Source organism: Leishmania mexicana, chromosome 25, assembly GCF_000234665.1.
Source record: "Leishmania mexicana MHOM/GT/2001/U1103 complete genome, chromosome 25".
Lineage (NCBI taxonomy): Eukaryota > Euglenozoa > Kinetoplastea > Trypanosomatida > Trypanosomatidae > Leishmania > Leishmania mexicana.
Genome location: NC_018329.1, coordinates 290477 through 311771, shown reverse-complemented (window position 1 = coordinate 311771; position 21295 = coordinate 290477). Strand labels below are relative to the sequence as shown.

The window sequence follows — 21295 nt, the reverse complement described above, 5'->3', positions numbered from 1 at the left end:
GGGCAGGGAGACATTAAGCCCAGACATGCAACACACACCGTCCAAGCACCCATGGTGACACACAAGAGAAGAAGCGAGGGGAGGGAGAAATGCCAGTGCGTGAGAAGAGGAGCGCTCAAGGACACGCGGGTGCACGCGTATGCGTGCGGATTACCTTCAAGAGGGAGGGGGATGGGGAGAAGCAGTCACGTAGTCGTGCACACATCGATCACTCTTCACACTGCTGACCCTCCACCTCCGCGCCCTCATCGCCTTGTTTTTTTTGTGTTTGGGCGCACAATAAACTTTCGTCCTTTCCTTCGTTGTGCACTCTCCTTGTGCGTGTGCGGGAAGGCGCACGTGGTGAGTGGACCAAGGGTCCAACGGGTGGGAAAGAGAAGCGGGGGTGAGGGTGAGGGTGGGGGAAGGACGAGGGACGAGGGCCATAACAACAGCGTACCCATCAGGAAGAAGAAGAAAAGGGGGAGGGGGAGGGGGGAGTGTGGAGAGCACACAAGACCACACACAGACACACGCACGAACACCCACCCACACCCACGCGCAGAAAACAGCAAAGAACAAAGAGCAATTCGGGAACAGGAGAGGCGATGACTATGACAGTACAGGCCAGGCGTGAGGCAGCAGACGGGAGCGTGGCTCACGTGCCGCATCACCGCCATGGCGGAGGAAGGAGAGGTGAGATGACGATGATGCAACGTAGGCCCTACACAATACACTTCGGCACACGCACACATACATATGTATGTATATTGGCATGTACACGCGTCATAAACCTGTTTCCACGGAGAGGTAGACGTGAGGGGAGAGGGAGAGAAGATAATGACCGGCAAGGGGCAGGGGTGGGGAGAGGGAGGGGGAGAAGACGCGCACACAACACCCGCACACACTCGCCTGGAGGGAAAAAAAAAGATACGGCGCATTGGCGAAGGGGCAACAACTCATGAAGCAACATGCGTAGGCCAGAGCAACGCGCACACAGAGAGAGAGAGAGAGGAGACACATAGGGTTGGTGGTGATACGAGGAGCCATGTGAAGGCACTGGTGGAGTGGAAGGTGTGCGTGTGTGTGTGTGTGTGTGTAGGAAGAGCGCAAAAAAAAAAGAAAACAGACGTGTTCCTTTTCGTGTCGCAGCAGAGGTACACACCCGTATAAACATATACATGCACACAATGATGCAAGCGTGCGGTAAAATGCATGCGTGTGTGCGCCTGCCGGTGCGCGTGTTGGCCTTGTTCCGAGGGAGGAGAGAGGAGGGAGCGGAGGGGTGGTGGGAGGGGGGTGGGTGGAGTGGGGGACGTATATGCCCTCGTGTATCGCTCGCACACAGCAACGTCCTCCCTCCCTTTCTCTCTTTCTCTCGCCCCTCTCCCCCCTTTCCCCACGCCCTGTCCAGGCCGGGGTGGGGTGGAGCGCTATGCCACCCCAATGCATAAATCGATGACAAAAAAAAGCAGAGCAAAACAGGGCATACATTAATAATAATAAGGCGCTAAGCTAGCGCAGGTCACCGTCTCACCTCCTCTGCGTCCCCTCCCTTTCGTTCCGCTCACCTCACCCTTCGCCATCTACGCCGAGCGGGGGCATCATCTTCTCCTTTCCATCCTTCTCGCCCACACCCGCCGCGCTCCCTTGTTGCCTTGCCTTCGCCTTTTTTTAGTCCCTCCAAACTGTACTCGTGCGGCAGGGGGACGCCGACACACGGGCGAATGCACCGCACGCACACACATTCATGCGCAGAGACACGGGTGAGACGACTACTTCACCGCCAGCTTGAGCGGCGCGGGAGGGAGCACTAGGACAGCAGAAGAGTCTGCAGCTTCGCAGGTCGTCTGCCGCGCTGCCGAGCGAACAGCACACAGACGCTTACGGGCCACATCAGAAGGAAAACCGCTCACCTGACTATATCATCATCAGAGGTATGATGAAAGCATCAAGACGCCAACATCACATAAAAATAAAAGGCACGAAGTGAGACACGCGCGCACATGTAAACACGCAGAAGAGATATGAACACTTGTCGATTCCTTTGTAGCGCACCTGTTCCTCTGCGATAGAGCATCAGCCTGAGCCCCACCCCACCACGCCGGTCACAGGCCCCCATCGAGTGGGGCGATGGCAGCTTGAGACACGCTGTGCTACGGCAATGTGCCGACTCGGTGACCTGATCACGGCCCCTGCCCCACACTCTGCCCACCCGCCCGCTGGGCAGGGCGGCCTTACAGCCGCACCCAGCCTGTCCGGTCGCCACCCGGTGCATCCCCCGCGGGGGTGGCGCTCAGACTGCCTCCACCAGCGGGCGGTGCGAGGACCGAGTGAGAGGCACATTCCGGCCACGCCAACCCCTCGTCCACCATGTGGATGGCACAAGCATGTTCACTACCGCGCGTCGCTCCGACGCCACGTCATCCAGGACCTGGCCACCGACATCAGCAGCGGTGAGGCGCTCTGGCCTGCCCTACGTCGTAGGTGCATGGCCCGGCCACCACCAGAAGCGGTTCAGCATTGGCAGGGAATAGGAGCGGCTCTGCCTGGGCACCCTACACAGTGGGCACTGGACACTGCTACGACATGCTGAGGTGCCCCCCTCTCCCCCAGAAAAAAAAAAGACACTGGAGACGCACAAGATACATAGAAGTGCCACCCGCCGGAAGGGACCGCGCTGGAGCAGAAAAAGGGAGGTGGGTGGGTGGAACGCCGCACGCATACGGCCCATAGGGGAATCCGCACACTAGCATGCCCCGACGGCACGCGATGTCGGTGCAGCGCGACATGTCGGCTCCGTAAACAAACAAACGACAGCGTGAGGAGAAAGGGCCACACTGGACAGGAAAAAGGAACATGTGTTTTTCCTTTCCTTTTAGAAAGAGCAGCAGATGAGGACAGCGCCAACAAAGGAGACATCGACACACGCACACGCACACGCACACGCACACGCAGATGCCTGTGGGGGGTAGAGGATGTGTGTGTGTGTGTGTGTGTGTGTGTGTGCGAGAGAGCGAAGAGGCCGAGAACAACGAAAAATAGATAAAGGCATCAGAAAAACGAAGACGCACCTTGTCTCAGCCCGTCGGGAGAGCCCTCTGCCCACCGTTGGCACATGCTGGGTGGTGGGGTGGGGTGGGGTGGGGGAGATGGTGACGGGAGTGTGGAGGGGCTTCTACGTATTCCCCACGTAGGAAAGAAACCGAAAGGCACCCAGCGTGGCCAATAGCCGACGGACAGAGTCAATGAGGGCACGGTGCCGTTCGCCTCAGTGGCGACGTTCCACATGGCAGGAGGACGGACAGAGATGGGACGGAGAGACCCTATGACTCCCAAAATGATTGGTGCATACTTTGTCCTCTTCCTCCTTTGATAGCACATGCACAGCTTGTGTTGCTGCTCGTCAGCTCCTCAGCGGAGTCGAGTGGACAGCGGTGCCACCGTTCTCTAGTCTCGGGTGCTTGCGCACCACTTTCCCCCCACTGTCAGCGCCGTCACCACCAATGGGGAAGCTAGGGAAGAACCGTCGACTAATCGAGTGCTTTAAGCTCTCTCTCATGCTCGGGTCGCTGGCAGCGCCTTCGGCTGTGTCGATGTGCGTCGCGGGTGAGTGCGCCGCGCCGGAGCTGCCCGCAGCCGCCCCTACGCTAACCATCGCGGCAGCGTCATGCCTGGGCATAGTTTTGTCTTCGTGGCACGGAGGATAACTTTCCTCGGACTCGGGAACCGACGGGGACAGCTCCTCGAACAGAGAGGATACGACCTTGCGGTACTCTTCCTCGCTCTTGTCCTGCATTTTGGCGATGCTCGCGGACGCGGTGCTCTCAGAAATCCCGCACAGTGAGCGCACGCGATCCGCGGCCGTGGTGAAGAGCCGTCGGCGCTCGCCCTCGTCCCAGTTGAGGCACAGGCGGCGGACCTTCACATGCTCGTCGAAGGTGCAGGGGTTGGGGTCGAGGTAGAAGGCGACTGTGCTCGGCAGCATTGATTCGCGCTTCTCAGTCAGCCGCCTGTGATTGAGGTCGATCGGCTGGGGGCGGCCGGTCTCTAACGGATGGCCAATTGGCACAATCCTCGACGCGCTGCCCTCGTGCACGTACAGGGGCAAATAGGTGGTCCACATGATGTAGTCATGCGGCGAGGAAGTACGGAGCAGTAGCAGGTATCGCTTGCGGTGTTCCTCAAAGCTGAGCCCAAAGTAGTAGTAAGTACACTTGCTGCCGTTGCTCGTCAGGTCGCGCACGGATGCGGTGCTGCTGCCCCCCTCAGCCAGGGACACCGTCTCGCTACAGATGCCGTTGTGGCTCTTCTGGGGCGCTTCAGGGTGCCGCGCAGCACTGACGTCGTCGACAACGTACACCGGCTGCAGCTCCACCTCGCCATTCCGCCTCTTCGCAAACGGAATAAACGACTTGGCGTGCAGCATCTTTAGTGGGCGCCCAGCGAGGCCGTTGCCCCTGTCGCGCGGGTTCGCGTGGCAGAGGCCGAACCCCTCATGAGTGGCAAACGCGTAGCGGCGGTGCCACCCCTTCTTGGTGAACATGCTGCGGCACAGCGCGAGCTTCTCGAGCCAGCCCTCGCACAGTGGAGGCGCCGGCGGTGGAAGTTCGCGCTTCGTTCTGCGAGTTTTGGCGGCATCGGCATGGTAGCTCATTGCATACTTCCGGCTGGTGTGCACGCCGGCGCGCACGACTCCGCACTCCGCTCGGAATGCACAGAATCGTTTACCAAAAGGCGCTCGATACTTGGCACCGATGGGGACTGCGTGCTGCCCTGCTCCCCTCCACAAACTCGCTCCGCGCGTTTTGCACTTACGCACTCACGCGCGGGAAAGGGCGCTCTGTCGCTCTGCAGACGAGTGGGCGCCTGATGATAGAGGTGTGTGGTTGGGGGTGACCTGGTACACTGTGTGGATCCGCCCCAACTTTCTCCCTTGCTAAGTACGGGAACGTGAATCGATGGGGCGCAGAACAGCTGCAAAACGACGTGCGCGCAACGTGGAGTCGACCCACGCGCGTTGGCTCCGTAAGTCGTGCGTGCGCGCGTGTATCGGGTGAGAGGGGCTTTGAGATATCCGTGGAGCGCAGATACAGCGAACAGCAAAGAGGCAATGCAAGGAGTGATAAGAAAGACGAAAAAACTCGGCAGGGACGACGATACCGGACAATAACGTGGTAAGACGCCGGAGCGACTCGATCGGCACGTCCGCAGGAGCGCTTTACGCAGGCGCCGTGTGTAAGGTAGCCCTTTCTTTGATTTTTGTTTCTTGCGCCCTTGCCCGAGCAATCAGCAGGGATGCGCAGAGGGGGGGGGTGAGGGGGAGAAAACGATGTTCGAGACGAAGAATGGGAAGAAAAGCAGCGGAGCAGCGGAAGTGCCGAGTAAGCAAGCAGGCAACAGGGAAGTCGACGCGGGCGACAGTCAAGAAGAGACGCGCGACGATACGTTGTCCAGCGTCTTCACCACCACCAACGCCAAGGACGCGGTCAGTCCGCACCGTGAGAGCGAGAGGAAGGGGGAGGGGAGGGGAGGGAGAGGTGCGAGATGGGGTGCTTGTGTGCGTGTATGCAGCACGAGACACAGGCGTAAAGGCAGGGGGAGGGGGGAAGGGGGAAGAGCTCGAGCCCGCCAATCACGTGGTCGGATGGAAAAAGAAAAACGAGAAGGAGCGACGTGTGTAGACGTACGTCTAATCAGCCGCCCGACAACAACGATGACAGCAAGACTGCCGCACACACACACACACATGAAAAGCAAGCAGTCTTTGTGGAGCTGTGAATGGAGAGCAAGCGCACAGATACACCCACGCACACACACACGGGGTTACAGACGCCGACACGTGCGAGGAGGCGCGCAGTACCAGCACCGTGAGCTTTCCTATGTGTTAGGTTCTGTTGTGTGAGGAAGGGAGAGGAGGAAAAGGGGTGATGGTGGGTGGCACTTTGGGCGTGTGGGTGGTTAAGCGTGCTGGTAGGGGTTTGGTGAATACACTGGTTTGCAGCCGCTCTTCAGGCGAGGTGGAGGAGAGAGGGGGGTGGGCGACAAGGAGCGAGCCGCCCGGGTGTTAGGAGCGCCACGCGTAGAGGAGGAGGGAGAAGGGAGAGAAGGGAGGGGAGAATGAGAGAGTGCATCGCGTGGCCGAAGCGTGGCGATGGAGGAGCGGCATCCCTGCAGACGTTTTCATTTTTTTTCGTGGCTTTCCGTTTCCTCCCTTGAAGGCGTCTATCATTGCAACCGCCATCCTCGCAGGTCGGGCACGGCACGCGTCGTGAGGGAAGTAAGGGAAGGGTGGGGGCCTGGCGGATGGGATAACGCGGCTGTCAGGATGTGTGTGTGTGTGTGTGTGTGTGTGTGTGTATGCAATGGAACGAGAGACGGCGGTCAAAAAAATGTGTCACGTAGAGAGAGGGAAGGGAGAGAAGGAGCAATACCAGAGAAACAATCAGGAAGAGAAGGCGACAACCGGACAACAACGCAGCGTGAAGAACAAATCACGTGCGTGCGTGCGCGTAACTGCAGGTATCGTGGGAGGAGCTGGCGACTCATCTCGTCTTACTCCTTACCTTCCCATCCAGATCCTATGCGCGCACGCACACACACACACACCTCCGCAGCTGCCTCAAGAAGAGCTGTCTCTCGAGACGCGTTTCTCCCCCTCTGCGCAGGACACCGTAACGACAAGTGCTGCGACGGAGAAGGGGGGGAGAGGGGGAGGGGGACAGCGCGCACGACGAGCCAAAACAAATCACCATCACCAACGACCGCATCGAGAAGAAGTGCGCGTCACGGCGGAGGCCTCAGCGCCACCATCCGAGATAAAGGGGGGGGGAAGGGAAAAAGGAGAGCACGTACACAAACACAGGCAGACACCAGAATGCCAACTGGCAGCAGCAGCAGACGAAAATATGTGCGACACACAAGGAGTGTGCCTGATAAAGCCGGGCAATGGGGGAAGGGGTCAAGAACTCAAGGCATCCGTCACCACCACTATACAGAAGCGGCACTACCCTTCCGCTAGCACGGCTACCACCGCGTCATCAAGAAGGACATGAGAGATACCAACATCGCATCCGCGCCAGGGTAGAGCGTAATCTCGGCCGCGCAGTAACCCTTGGCCACCATGCCGTAGAGCACCGGGTTCACTTTTACCTCGGCCACAATGTCGGCGCCGCCGTTCGTCGAGGCCGGGGAGGCGCTGCCGACGACAGCGCCGCCGCTGACGCGCTGTGAGCGCCAGATACTATAGTAATCCGGCTTGCAAGACGTCATGGAGGCTGCGATCGAAGTGCCGTTGAACGCGGTCTCTGAAGATGGCTTACCCGGAGAAGGGTAGAGAGTGGAATTCGGAGAGTAAAGAGTAGCCTTCGCGATCCCACCCGTTGTCATCGGCAAGGTGAGCACGCCGAGCCCACCAGAGCTGCCGCCGGTCTTCGTCGATGCTGCGTCCGCGGACGTGGCGCGCCTTGTCGCACTAACACCGACGTTGTTAGCACCCTCCACGATGCCAGTGGCAGCATCCGAATCCACACCAAGCGCGGTGGGCACTGGACTGCCGTGGCTGTGGAGAGGACTCCCGTTGCCGCTCACGACTCCTGTCGAAATGGCCGTGGCCGTCACTACGGTGGCCCCGGCACGCGTGGACGGCGTGGTAACGTCGCTGGCGGGCGGCACACGCTTGCGCGCCGAGTACAGCACGTCGTCGCCGCCCTTGACCGCGCCTCCTTTTGCGTTACCGCCGCCGCTGCTGCTCGTCAGCGAGAGGGTAAACTGGGTTTGGTTGTTCGTCGCCACGCAGCTGGCGAAGGTTCGGCCGACGGGGGTGGAGATGTAGAGCGTGTTGCTGAAGGGAATCCAGCTCTCTTTGATGATGTACTGCAGACACCGCTTGTCGCCAAAGTACACGTAGCCCGTCACCTTCGTCTGCGCATCTGCCGAAAAGCACAGGATGTGTTTCTGCGTGTCGCTCTCATCGGATATAGAGAACTCTTCCTGGTCGGCGAGGCGGCCGTCGAAGACGAGCTTCCACGTGACCGGCTGCATGTCCCGCACAATCCACGGCGAGCTGTACCGGTCGGAAGCGACACAGTAGTCCGGGTAGGAGCGCCGCCCAGTGCCGTAGAACATCGGCGGCGGCAGGTTGTTCACCAGCTCCCGGTAGCGGTGGTTGACGGAGCTCAGCTTTTTGAGCGTCGCGGCACCAACGTACTCGAGCGCAGGCACCAGCTCCACACTGCGCAGCCGCACAGCCAGCACTTCGGAGAGCGAGAAGGCGATGTCCTGAGTGCCGTTCAAACGCGCCGTGGCCTTGATCGGACGCCTCGACGCGGAAGCTGTGGTGCGCGATGCGAGCCAGATTCCAGACGGCGGCGTTCGAATCGCGGCCCGCGCTGCGTTCATGCTAGCCAACGTCGTCGCGAGTGGCGTCGTCGCACCGCGGATCGACACATTGCCTCCGATGCGGGAGCCGTTGTGTGCACCCGCCGCACCGCTGTTGGTGTGCAGTGGTGATTTGATGGCCGACGACGTGCCACCCTCGATGCCGTAGATACCCGTCTCCTTGTACATCTCCGCGAAGGCGCGGCGCAGGTCAGAGGCGCGGTGCTCGACGAAGCGCACCCCGTATTTGAGCGAGCCCAGCAGAGGGCACTCGAAGTAAAAGAAGCAGCTCAGCTGCTCGTGCAGCTCGTAGCATACACCACCAGAGTAGCCACCCCACCTGCGTGGGTGCAGCATTGATACGCCGCAGTGCGTCTTGGCGATGACGTCGGGAAAGCTGAAGGTGTCGTGATAGAGCCCGTCTGGGGCCGTGGCACCAACGAAGCGTAGCGGCACACTCAAGTTGTTCTCTATGGAGATGATGAGACCACCACGAACGCTTGAAATGCGGCGGTCCAGCAGCGTCATGGTCGCCCCCAGCAGCGTTGACGGCACGGTGTGCGACTGGCGCATGGCAAGCAGCGCCCGCGACTCATTGGAGAGACGGCGCCACATGGCCAGCTCGTTCAACGACAGACCACACTGCAACAGGTCGCGCACATAATTCCCGGCACCGGCGGTGCCGCCGTCAGCGCCGCTCTCGCCTGTGAAGGAAAGGGTCGTGGCGGAGTCGTTCAGTGAGGTCGGCACCTCGAGCATCGAGCCACTGTTGCCGGCAAACGACGGTTCAAAACCGTGCCCGTGCCCACGCCAACTGCTGCCGCTTATCACCGGGCTTGTCGGGAGACTGTCCGAGTTCGACAGACTATCACGGTGTGTGGCTCGCTCCTGCAGCTCGTACTCTCGCTGCGTGATGCCGAGCTCCCGCACCTCCGACATTTGATAGCCGCGCTCGGCCCAGAAATCCTCCTCCGATACCGTTTCCTGGATCCAGCCATCCACAACGTTCTTGCCAGCCGCCACAGCTTGCTGCATGGAGTGCAGCAGGGCCTCTGCTGTGTCAAACGCGCTGGCAGACTCCACAATGTTGAACTGCCGGCGCTGCTCTCGGCCAACCGCGAAGTACGCCTCCGCTGACTGGCCTTCCGACACCTCGACGGCGTTCAGTGCATCCTGCAACGCGCGGTTGTGCTGCTTCATGGCACTATAGGCCTCGCAGCGGATGAGCAGCAGCCGCAGAACCTGCGTCCGATTAAAGTAGTGATGCTTGCTCAGACACTCTACGCTCCCAGCAGGTAGCGACGCAATGGCGCTGGCGCTGGGGGTGGAGGCCGGCGAAGGCACAGTGCCGCCGATACTCCCGACGATGAGCCACTGCATCGACGCAGTCTGCGTCGCACGGGCCATGCTCGAAGACCCACCGAGACGAGGTCGGGGCGCGCTATGGTCGTAGCCGTTCTCGCTGATGCTGCTCTGAGTGGGAACGCCAACGACAGAAGCGGTGGCGTCACGGACACGTGCCACGACGCTGTCGCTGCGCGACAAAACCGCTCGGGGCGTGCTTGGTGGGGTGTTTCCATTGAGGTCCTTGCCTGACTTCAGCAGCGGCAGTCCCTCTGCGTTGGCGAGAGCGTGTGTAACGATGGTGATAGCGCCTTGTGCATTGTTGTGCAGGCGCAGCTCATCAAAGGCGCGCCGGATCACCTCATGCATGACCCCAGAGGGTTTCTCATACTGCATGACGACCACACAAAGGGAGGGGGACGCACGCAAGGAGCACCAGAAGGAAGAGGGGTGGGGGTGGGCGAGGGAAGCACACAATGCACACACTTACGTCGAGTGTGCGTGTTGCGTGTGTGCGTGCGTGCGTGCGTGATCGAGGTAACGCACAGAATTCAAAATGGCTCTGAGTGCAAACAGACCAAAAGACGCACACACGCGCAGGGAAAACAAAGTTGGACACGCGAGCGCAACAATAAGCCAATCACACACGACTTGGAGCAAGAGAGAGAGGGGGGAGAGACAGATGGACGGCTTTTGGAGGGTACGTTCACACGCCGGTCGGTCGGTAAGAATAGTAGGCTTAGGCTTGTCTCTCGTTGCATTCATCCATCGAGGAAATATAACGAGCTAAAAGACGTCGATGTGTGTACCGTTTCGGGCGTGCGATGAGCAACGCTGCCACAATCAACAGCGACACCAAAACAACCAGCAAAAGCAGCGGCAACCTCTAAGATACTGCCGCTCTCGGCGACACTCACCAGAGTCCTCCCCCTCCCCCGGCGTTAACGCCCGGCGGATGCCGCAGCTGACACGAAAGGAGGAGAGCGCAGCAACGAAAAAGAAAGGGAGCGCTAAGGGCAGGCGGCAAGCTTGGAGCTCACCTTCCCTGCGTGTGTGCAGAAGGACAGCAGAGAGGACCAGACGAGCGGTGCACGGGATACAGTGACCTTTGACGACGGCGGGGGCGATAAGTGGCGAGAAAGAGAGGTGGTGGTGGAGAGGCAGACGCACAAAGACAAGGAAGTGAGGGAGGGGAGGGGGGCTCGAGGCGGTGGTGGCAGCAGCAGCAGCAAGCCACCGCGGGCACAGTAGGGGGACGAAGGAGGAAAGCAGCTCAACACGCAGACGCACGCAAACGTAGAGTTACACCATAGACAGCGCGCACACACATGCGAGGTTGCCGCAAGAACTGACTGGGGGGAGAGCGCGCGGGGCAGACAGAGCGATCGTCCGAGAGATGGGGGAGGGGCAAACAATCAGCGAGAGCAGAAATCGGAGAAGACGAGTAGGGAGGGAGAGAGGGGGGGGGGATATGATGTAAGAGGAATAGAAACATCCAAAGGCAACAGAGACCAAACGACGAGAGAGGAAGCAGCACCAGAGCTACGCGCACTGTGTCTGGTCCCTTTTTATGTTCTTCGTCCGTTCTGCCGTATCCGCTTTGATCGTTGGTTGGTAGTGTGAAGTGGCCTAACACACCTCCCCGCACAGTTACTCTTGTGGACCGTCCAGCCTTGTGGTCACAAGCACGCGATTCCCTCGTTCGCCCTTGATCACACTCCTGCGCAACTTTCTCGTTTCCGTTGTCGTCCTCCCTCGAAATATATATCGCCTTCCGTCACGGGAGGACCGGCAGTGGAGATGATGCCGCCGCGTCCCTTTTCCGTATCGCGGCTTTCCTTGGCTTTTCGTTCCTGCCTCTGTCGTTGATGTGGGAGTCGCGTTACGGTATTTTTTTTTTTTGGGGGGGGGAGGTTGAGGGGAAGCAGTGGGGGGGGGGGGAGGATGGCCCGCTTCTTCGTGCGCTGTCGTCTGTGCTTGCGTGAAGGGGTTCGAGACACGCACGATACTTGCCCAGCCGGGAGGGCGTTGTGTGGAAGGAGGAGGGAGGGAGTGAAGAGGTTTGCTTTCAACCAGTAATACTAAAGAGCGAAGGAGGGGTAGCGGCAAAGACGAGACAGGAGAGCGCGTTCCATTCACTCAAGGTGCGGCCCATCAGGCGCGAGAGCACGCACACATGGTAAGAGGGAGGCAGAGGGAAGGGAAGAGATTGGGCAGTAGCACGAGAATAACGAAAAGAAAAAAGGAGAACAGTGGAGCGAGATGGACGCGCACCACAGCGATCCTCGTATGATCACATGTTGCACATGGTGTCCTACAGTCAGCATACCAGTGGAGGATGCAGTGCAGCTGGGAAGGAGGAGGGGGGGGGGTAACCCCTCACGATATACGACAAAGCACGTCACATAGAAGCAGCGACCAACAGAAAAAAAAGGAGCGAGAGGGAGAGCGGCTGCGCCACTTTCGTTGCTCTGGCTGCCACATCGTCCCGCCTCATCGCTCATTTTTTTCTTTGTCCTTTCCTGGGGGTGCATTCACACCGCCTCCTCTTCCTCCCCCCACCCGCCCGCCGCTACCTCGTTTCTCCTGCTGCTTCCCCTCCCCTTCCCGTCCCCACCACCACCAACACCGCCGCCGGCGTGCCAGCACCAAGGCATCCCCTCTCCCACTTAGGCACTCCGGCAAGTCTGTGCGAGGGGACGCGAAGGCCGCGTACGGCCCTTGGGTGCACACACACACACACACACGCACTCGCACAGGGAAGCGCCTCTGCTTGACCGACGACGTCCTCGTGCAAATTTTCTTTCTGTTTCGTGTTCGTTCTTTCTCGAGGGAGATACGGAGGGCGAGAGAGGGAGAGTTAAATCCCGTCCGTGCATCGGCGACTACCATGCATGCGCAGCCACAGCCAAACTGACCACTTACACCTGTACTTGGATAACGAATCCACGACTGTACGTGCCCACCTTCATCCATCACTCACGCAGGCACGCAGGCACTGGTAGGAGGAGAGATGGGGGGGGGTCCATGTCTACGGCGAGGGAAGGCCGCTCCGCAATGACACACGCACACACACACAGAGGGTATGCGCTTATAACCACCTATGGCCTCGAGCGAGAGGGGTAATCGGAGATGGAGGGATAAGAATCGGTCACGGAACGGGGTGATGACGGCGGGGAGGGGAAGGGTGGAGAGGGGAGGAGGGCACAAGGCAGACATCCGCATTCTTCATGGGCACCGCTGCTTTTTTTTCTTTTGCCTTGCCTTCTTCTTCACCTCTCTTTAGAGCTCCCCGCTGTTCTCTCTCGCCGATCCTATACACAGACCTTCGCCAACAGTATTCATGCAGTGAGGCCCTGCCGCTGGGGTATCATCCCCCTCACACTACTTTTCTTCCAGGTAAATCTGCGAGCCGAACTTGGCGTAGAGCTGCGCCTTGAGCCCCGTTAGGGCCACGTCCAGATCTTTCAGCTCCGTCTCTACCTCTTCCTTCTCCGACTCAATGCGCTGCTTCTCCCCATCGAGTAGGTCTACGGCCTGATCGCACTCGACGTCCACAAAAGCCTCACCAAAGACGTACTTCACCTCGTCGCAGATCATGGCCTCAGTGCTGGCGTCGTCGAGCTTCTCAATGTCATCTCTCAGAAGCTTCAGGCGGCGATTTAGTGTCTGCACACGTCGGTGCAGCCGGGAGAAGATGCAGATGTTGCGCTGATCCTCCCATGTGACGTCGATCGGGACGTCATTCTTCTTGGCCGTGGTGGTCATGACGGCGTGTAGCGTGAGGAGATAGAGATATGGAAAGGAGAACAGACCTTCACATCTTGATGATGGAGAGGGGTGTGCAGCGCAACGCGTGTATGCGCGCATGCGTTCCAGGAGCATGATCGTGGGGGGGGGGTAGTTCGCATGAGCAGCCCACAACGATAATAACGGATGGGAGAACGGGCAGTGCGCGTAGCCGCAGTATTTGCGGTGGTGGGGGTGGGAGATAAAGATTGGGGAGGTGGAGGGGAGGTGAGGATTATGGTAGAATGCCCGCATCTATTCACCGTAGGGAAGCCGGTCAAAATAACGTAATGCCACAGCCCAGTGCCTCCCCCGCCTTTCCCCGGGTTCGAGTGGGTAAGCTAGGCGTCAGCGGCTGACACACGTCGGTGTGTGGTTTGTTGAGGTGAAGCACCGGCAGGCAGGTGAAACGTGTAGAGCCATCGTGAAGGCGACTGCCTCCAAGACCTATGCCCTCACTTTCCCGATTGCTACGCGCGTCGATGCCACAAACGCCGTCAGGCGGCATCCTGTGCTTCTGTTGCTCGATCATTGATGCTGCGGCACAGCATCGATTCGTTAGAGGAGGGTGAGAAAATCGAAAACAAAAAAAAACGAATGCGTGCCTGCAAAGGCACGCAGGCAGAGAAACAGAGCGCGCGAGGGAGGGAGGAGAAAAAGAGCGATGCGTGAATCTTCCGGACACGACAGCGCTACAGACCTCACCGGTGCTTCCAATGCCGCCACGCCGGGACACGCCGAAGCGGGGAGGGAGGGGGAGGGTGTCGGCCCCTGTCGCATACCTGGCCTTGAAGGCACACCTCTCCGTCGAGCAAACACAACGGCGACAGAATGCAAAAGAAAAAAGAGGCACGCAAGCACACGCACAAGCACGCATGCGTGCGCATTCGGCGGGAGGAATGAAAGCGCTTCGCTCTGTTTATTTTGAGTGTGCTCCCGCTCCTCCCTCATCCCTCGCACGCGCGCTAATGCGCGAGAGAGAGGGAGGAGGAAGAGGTCAACCACTTATAGAGCACGCTTCTGCGGACGCCCCCACATTGCGCGCATAACCCACAAGCCCGTCCCCTCTGGCATAGATATATAGACAACGAGCAACCAAAACACAGAAGAGGATGATCCCAGCGGCAACAACAGCAAGCGCACAAGATGAAGGGCGCAACAGAGAGAGAACCGCACATGCGTGCGCGGACGCCTACCCACGCACAGACACAGAGACAACCTTTATTCACACCAGTACAAAAAAACAAACTCTCTATGGTGCATACAAGACAGCGCCACACACACATAAAAATACAGACAGAGGACGTCCCTCTCTGTGCGTGTGTCACTCTGTTGGAAAAAGCAGCGTGCGCGCACACATATATATATTAGGCTTCCTTTTATGCCGCCCACGGCCCTGATCGCCGGGGGGGGGGCACCTCAGCGTGTCGTAGCAGTGTCCAGTGCCCACTGTGTAGGGTGCCCAGGCAGAGCCGCTCCTATTCCCTGCCAATGCTGAACCGCTTCTGGTGGTGGCCGGGCCATGCACCTACGACGTAGGGCAGGTCAGAGCGCCTCACCGCTGCTGATGTCGGTGGCCAGGTCCTGGATGACGTGGCGTCGGAGCGACGCGCGGTAGTGAACATGCTTGTGCCATCCACATGGTGGACGAGGGGTCGGCGTGGCCGGAATGTGCCTCTCACTCGGTCCTCGCACCGCCCGCTGGTGGAGGCAGTCTGAGCACCACCCCTGCGGGGGATGCACCGGGTGGCGACCGGACAGGCTGGGTGCGGCTGTGAGGCCGCCCTGCCCAGCGGGCGGGTGGGCAGAGTGTGGGGCAGGGGCCGTGATCAGGTCACCGAGTCGGCACATTGCCGTAGCACAGCGTGTCTCAAGCTGTCATCGCCCCACTCGATGGGGGCCTGTGACCGGCGTGGTGGGGTGGGGCTCAGGCTGATGCTCTATCGCTGAGGAACAGGTGCGCTACCGAGAAAAAAACAAAGAGGAGGAGGAGGGAGGGGGGGGGGTAGTATCCCGTCTATCAAGGAGGTGTCTGGGATACGCCGCTCACGCACACAGACACACAGACACAGACACAGACACAGACACAGACACACGCGTGCAGGTACCGCACATCGCCTCCAAAGAAAGAGTAGCAACAGCTATAAATGCCGTGGAAAGAAATGCGCACATCAAGTTAAACAGAAATCCCGCAGCACACATCACGCACGTCACGACACGCCCGCGTATTGTGGTTACTGAAAGCCCGCACGACACGGCGGATGTGCACATGCGGCATTCATGCAGGCCAGGGCGTGGCATTGGCGCGGTCACCTGTCAAAAGGCGGAGAAGGGTCGAATGCATTCATGCATTACACGCCATCCCGGAAGAGAGGCTGATAGCGGTGCAGTAGCACCGGCGGGCAGCTCTCTCGGCTCCTGTGGTGTATCGCCTTCACCTGAGCAATGATGCGGCCGAACATGTCGATCGCACGCGCGCTCGCCGGACGCACACGTGGCGACGCAGCAGAGGCTAAAGCCGCTCCTCGTCGAGCTGCCCCTCCACGCGACAGCGCACCCGTGTAGGGATGGGTGAAACACGGCGATGGCCCCGCCACTGCTGCCGCGCTGCAGCTGCCAGCGCCGACCTGCTCTTCTTCCAGATTTGTCGAGGTGGGCGTGGCACCAGCGGCCGGCACACTTGCCAGAGGCGGCGGCCCCTGCAAGTCGCTGTCGTCAGAGAGTCGACTCAGCTCTTGCTCCAGAAGTAGTGATAGCTCCATCAGTACCTTGTAGTGGTCATCCGTGGCGGCCGCCGTGAGGCGCAACCCGGTCGACGCCTCGTTGTGTCTTGCCTCAGCGCTGGCGCCACGTCCCAGCACGTTCGACTCATCAATCGCCACGTCACACGTGCTCATGTTCTGGCCTCTTCGGTGCGACGCGGCCATGACATGTCCGGAACGGCTACAGCCATTGCTGCGACCGACGTCGGTGCTGGCGTCGATCGGGGCTTCGCGCAGTCGTGCTTGCATGGGGGCTGGCACAAGTCGCAGCATCGGTGCAGGAAGGGGCATGCGCAGCTGCTCGGCTGCTATTACGAGCGCCGCCGCAGCGACGAGCACGGGCGAGAACTGGAGAACACTGAAGCCTCCGTCCTGCAACTTGCTTTCTTCCTCAGCGGCCATCCTGCTGCTGACGCAGCCGCCAAGGCGGCGCGGGGTGCTGTCGCTAGCTGACGACGCAGACACGGACGACGATGCGGCAGAGCCACCAGCGTTGGCGCGAATGACCTCGTCGCAGACGAAGCACGTAAAGAGGCGCAACCGCAGCCAATCATTGATGGCGCGGCGGTCTGCCGGTGTCAGCGCGGTGGCGCGTGAGGCTTGGTGCGGGTGCGAGCTTCCTGCCACCGCTGCTGCCTCTTCCTCCTCAGCCTCTTCCTGCATAAGCCGGTCAACGTCGTCGACGAGGTGGCCGCGGTCTTGGTGCTCCTCCAGCAGCCGCCGCGTCGTGTGGGACACTGTGAGAGTGCCGTACAGGGCATCGCTGGTCGAGAAGGTAAGCAGTGCGCCGACAGCCTCGAAGAGAGTGACGGGGTGCACAGGGAAGCCAAGCGTGAGCAGAACGTGGAACTCGAGGATCACGAAGTCCTCCTCGCTGATCGGGGCCGTGTCCTCGACGCAGCCCATCAAACTGCGAATACGCGGGGGGTAGAGGTCGACCGTCTTGCTACCGAGCATGATGCACACGACGATGACCTGCGTCAGAAAGCTGCAGATTTCGCGCGTCTGCACACCACCGTCGAGACCGTTGTCGAACAGCTGCTCGGTGCGGAGCTCAGCGGCGATGGGCGGGTCGGTAGGCCTCGTGCCGTGCATCGCCAGCATTCGGCAGTCCATCTCCTGCCGCGAGCGACCCCGCTGGACCTGGCGTTTGTAGGCGAAGAAGTTGGCGAGGGGGTCCACCGTAACGGCGATGAACCGATCGAGAAATGCGACTGCCGTGTAGAAGGCGAGACGGCTGCCGTGGATGTAGCGGACGATGCCGTCAAGTGAGTCGACCACGAGGGGGCGGCACAGAATGCCACTCGACGCGTAGCGCCAGCGCCGCCACCCGGCTGGCACCTGTTCATCGTAGAAGGACGTGTCGAGAAGGCGACGGAGCGCCATGGCTCGCCACCGCTGCGATGGCGGAAGGCGCTCCTCCAGATTGCCTTCGCCATCTTGGTGCATGTCCTCGTGGTGACTCGCTCTCTGGAGCGCGTCACCACGCTGCTCATCCATGCGACTCATCGCGAGCAGCGGCCGCGCCGGCGTCGACGGCGCTGACCGGGGGTCCTCACTGAAGCCAGCGCCAGAGGCGCTCGTCGTGCCGACGCCGCCCTCCACCACGCGCACCGCAGAGGTACTGCGGTCACGCGACTGCGTCGCGGACTCGAAGTATGTCGTGTGTCCGCCATCGGAGAGTGCGCCGGAGGTGTTGGCTGCCTCGGTCGTCGAGCAAGACTGGTAGCGCGAGCTGAACTTTAGCCGGCTCAACGACGTCGCTGTCATGGCCCACGACTGGCAGCGTTCCTCGTCTGCCGCACTCAGCAGTGCCGTCGCGGCGAAGCAGAAGGTGTACTGAAGGGAGGTGGGCACCAGGTGGAGAACGTAGTCCGGCAGCGGTGGCGGCGGCGCGAGCGTATCGCTGCCGACACCGCGTGACCGCGCTGTGCGTGGCTGCGCCTCCGCACCGCTACTGCAGAAACATCGGCAGAGGCAGGCGATACGCCGCAGGGTGCGCAACTCGGTGACACTGATGGACGCCGAGTCCGCTGCCGTCGTCGCAGGCGCCAAAACATTAGATGCTGCGTCACGGCCGCTGTCCTTCGACGGCGGCCTCAGCAGCAGGTATCGCTCGTACACAGCGGAGGTGCCCACCAGTTCGTAGCGCGAGGCCAGCAGATACACATGCGGAGCTGCACCGTTGATGCACACCACAGCGCACAGATGACTCATGGGGCAGAGTTGCCAGCCGCGGATGGTCTGCGGCCAGTCAGCCCACACCTCCTGTGTTGACAGCGTCTTGTGTAGGTCATCCTCGGCATTCGTCACGCGGAGTGCATGCACCGCCGTCCCCGGGGACGCCAGCTGCGCTGCAGACAACTCCACTGGCCACCCTTGCAATAAACTTGTGCGACTGCTTGAAGTGAGAGCCGCGCCGGCACCGGGTCCGGAGTTGCCATCTGCCGCGCCGCTGGCAAGCTGCTGCGCTCCCCGTGGCTCGTAAAAGAACACGATCGGCTTCTTCTGCCCGTACAGCACACACTCCTCGTCTGTCGGCAGGAGCATCTGCGGTGGTGCCATCTCGAGGGCAGATGGGGCCCCTTGCTGGCCGGTAGTGGCCACCCCGGCGAGCTTACCAAACAGTTCGAAGACGGCGGTGGACATCGTGGCAGTGTTCCGTTTTTGACTTCCCGTTTTCTGCTTGTCGTTGGTGGGGGGGGTTGGAGCGGGGAGGGAGGGGGGGTGCCACAAACTCGCCACACACCAGTCCGCTCTCTGTTCGGATCTCTTCCCTCTCTCTCCGTCTGCGTGCCCGCGTGTGCGTGGGAGGGAGGAAGAGGGAGGGGAAGAGGGCCAGCGGAAGAAAGAGAGCCAAGCCGTCACGAAGCGGCGGTGGTGGTGGGGACCGGAGGGATACACCACACAAGAAGATATATATATATATATATTTATGGATATATATATGTATATGGGCACAGAAGAAGAAAGCGACTCCGAGACGAAGGCGTGTTGATGAACACAATCTGAGCCCTGCTGCTCCCCCTCCCCCCCCGCGTGACCCTCACTCCCTCACTCGCGCGCACACACACGTGCTTACACACCCAAAAAAAAACGAAAAATTATGGCGACCGGTGGCTTGAGAAAGAGAAGCAGACAAGGGAGTCGCGAGATGGAGATGGTGCGCGCACGGAAAGATGGCCCGACGTTTGGGGGAGGGGGGAGGGAGGGGGAAGAGTAAGAAGAGGGAAGCGGGCCTCGCAAAACGATTTTGGCAGGTGCCTTTGGATAATACGCGAGGATGCACGTGCTACGTGCGTGCCTGCCAGCGGTGCCAGGATACCAATCCACAGAGCGTGAGGGTACGACGATGTACGACAGCGCCTGCACACACGCCGGCACACCTTTACACAGCGAGATGATGACCACCACCACTACCACCACCACCACCCCCAAAAACGACAAAAAGGGACGGAAGAGGCGAGCACGCAACAAGGAAAAACCAACAACGAATGCGCGAGCACAAGGATGCAGGGAGAAGAAATAAAGGCGGAGGTAGGTGTGTGTGGGGGGGGGGAGGGGGGGGGACAGGAAGCTCAGCCACAGCTCTGGAAAGAAAACCACAAGGTGTGGGCACAGACAGGCAGGACAAGGCACTTCTCTCTTTTATGGTTGCTGCTTCACGCACCTACACAAAGACGTTGGCTGTTGGACGAGGGAGGGAGGGGGTGAATGAGGAGACGGAGGCCAAGGACAAATTGAGCGCCGAGAACCGGTCCAACCGCAGCGAACAAGGACGGACGGATAGATAACCTTGATGATGATGCGCTGAGCGAGGTACTCCGTCTTGTTGCTCTTCCTATCGTGCCGCCGCTGCCCACCGTTGCCTCTACTTGTTGGTGAGGACGCGCTCCCGTTCTCCCTCCTTGGCTTTTCGTTCTTTTTTTCCTTTCGGCTGCCTCGCCACTGGTGTGCCGATCACAAAGTACGTGTGATCGTGTGGCGATTACGGCTGCTGTTTTCGTATCTATGCAATATGAGCTCAAGCTCAGTTGAGCACAGGGAAAAAGAAAGTGTGGAGGGGGTGTGCGTGAAGGCTGGAGGAGTCACGCCCCACGGCGAGAGAGAGAGAGAGAGAAAAGGTGAATTATCAAATCGGACGGCGAGAAGGAACGTCGAGTGCACACGCACGCACGCAGACGGGCGGAGGGGGGGGGCAGGGCAGGGCAGGGCAGAAAAAAAAAGTACACAAGCAAAGCACACGAAGAAAAGGACAGACAGACAGAGCCGCCAGCGCACCGCCACAAAAGTACAAGACTCAGGAGAAGGCGATGCAACGATGAATGGCGGATGCCCGTCGGCGTGCGACAGGGTAAAACGTCCACAACGAAAAGGGAGGGCGGGGTGGAGACGAGACACGGTAAGTACCAGCGACAGTGCCTGCGTGTGTGCGATTGATGTGAGGAGGTCCAAACAAAGGAACAAGGCAAACAGAACAAACTACGGGTAATCAGTAAAGAGATATATACAAGGGAGGGCACAGCCACAGTGGAAGGGACGGAGAGGCAGAACGTCGTGCACGCTGGCGCTCCGTGGATGCACGAAAAGATACCCCCGCACACGAGGGACCGAGGGGAACGTGAACAAACAAGAGGAATGCACTTTGCACAGCCTTGATGGAAGGGGGCGTCGCCGTTGCACACCAGTGGAGGGAAACGGTGGCGGCTGCTCGCTGCGGATGATGCCTCTGGCGCTTCCGGCGTGCTTCTGTAGGGGGCTGTCCTTCGTGTGCCTGTATCTGTGTCTCTGTCTGTGTGCAGGCACGCAAGTGCGAGGCGTGGAGGGGAGGGGGGAGGAGGGGGGGGGGCGGAGTAGGACAGACACACGTGCTGCTCAATGACACAACAAACACACACAGCCAGCAGCGATGATGGCGCGGCCGTTGCCTTCCTCACGCCTCCGTCAAAGAGAAGGCAGTGTATGGTGCGGTGCTGCGGGGGAGGCAGTCAAAGGGAGCGGTGGGGTGAGGTGGCACACACACGAACACACGAACACAAGAG

General features: G+C 60.1%; 4 protein-coding genes across 4 annotated transcripts; all 4 read right to left on the bottom strand.

Annotated features, from left to right (window-relative positions):
- Window positions 1-3385: 3385 nt before the first annotated feature.
- Window positions 3386-4525, bottom strand: LMXM_25_0840 (conserved hypothetical protein; the record flags this gene model as incomplete). The annotated part of the gene is made up of 1 exon (XM_003876089.1): window positions 3386-4525. The coding sequence occupies one exon, from the start codon at window positions 4523-4525 to the stop codon at window positions 3386-3388; it is 1140 nt and encodes a 379-aa protein (XP_003876138.1).
- Window positions 4526-7005: 2480 nt separating this feature from the next.
- On the bottom strand, window positions 7006-10098 carry LMXM_25_0830 (conserved hypothetical protein; the record flags this gene model as incomplete). The annotated part of the gene is made up of 1 exon (XM_003876088.1): window positions 7006-10098. The coding sequence occupies one exon, from the start codon at window positions 10096-10098 to the stop codon at window positions 7006-7008; it is 3093 nt and encodes a 1030-aa protein (XP_003876137.1).
- A 2988-nt stretch (window positions 10099-13086) lies between these two features.
- LMXM_25_0820 (conserved hypothetical protein) lies at window positions 13087-13470 on the bottom strand (the record flags this gene model as incomplete). Its single annotated transcript, XM_003876087.1, has 1 exon — window positions 13087-13470. One exon carries the CDS (start codon window positions 13468-13470, stop codon window positions 13087-13089), a length of 384 nt encoding a protein of 127 aa, XP_003876136.1.
- Window positions 13471-15842: 2372 nt separating this feature from the next.
- On the bottom strand, window positions 15843-18902 carry LMXM_25_0810 (conserved hypothetical protein; the record flags this gene model as incomplete). The annotated part of the gene is made up of 1 exon (XM_003876086.1): window positions 15843-18902. One exon carries the CDS (start codon window positions 18900-18902, stop codon window positions 15843-15845), a length of 3060 nt encoding a protein of 1019 aa, XP_003876135.1.
- Between the last annotated feature and the right edge of the window lie 2393 nt (window positions 18903-21295).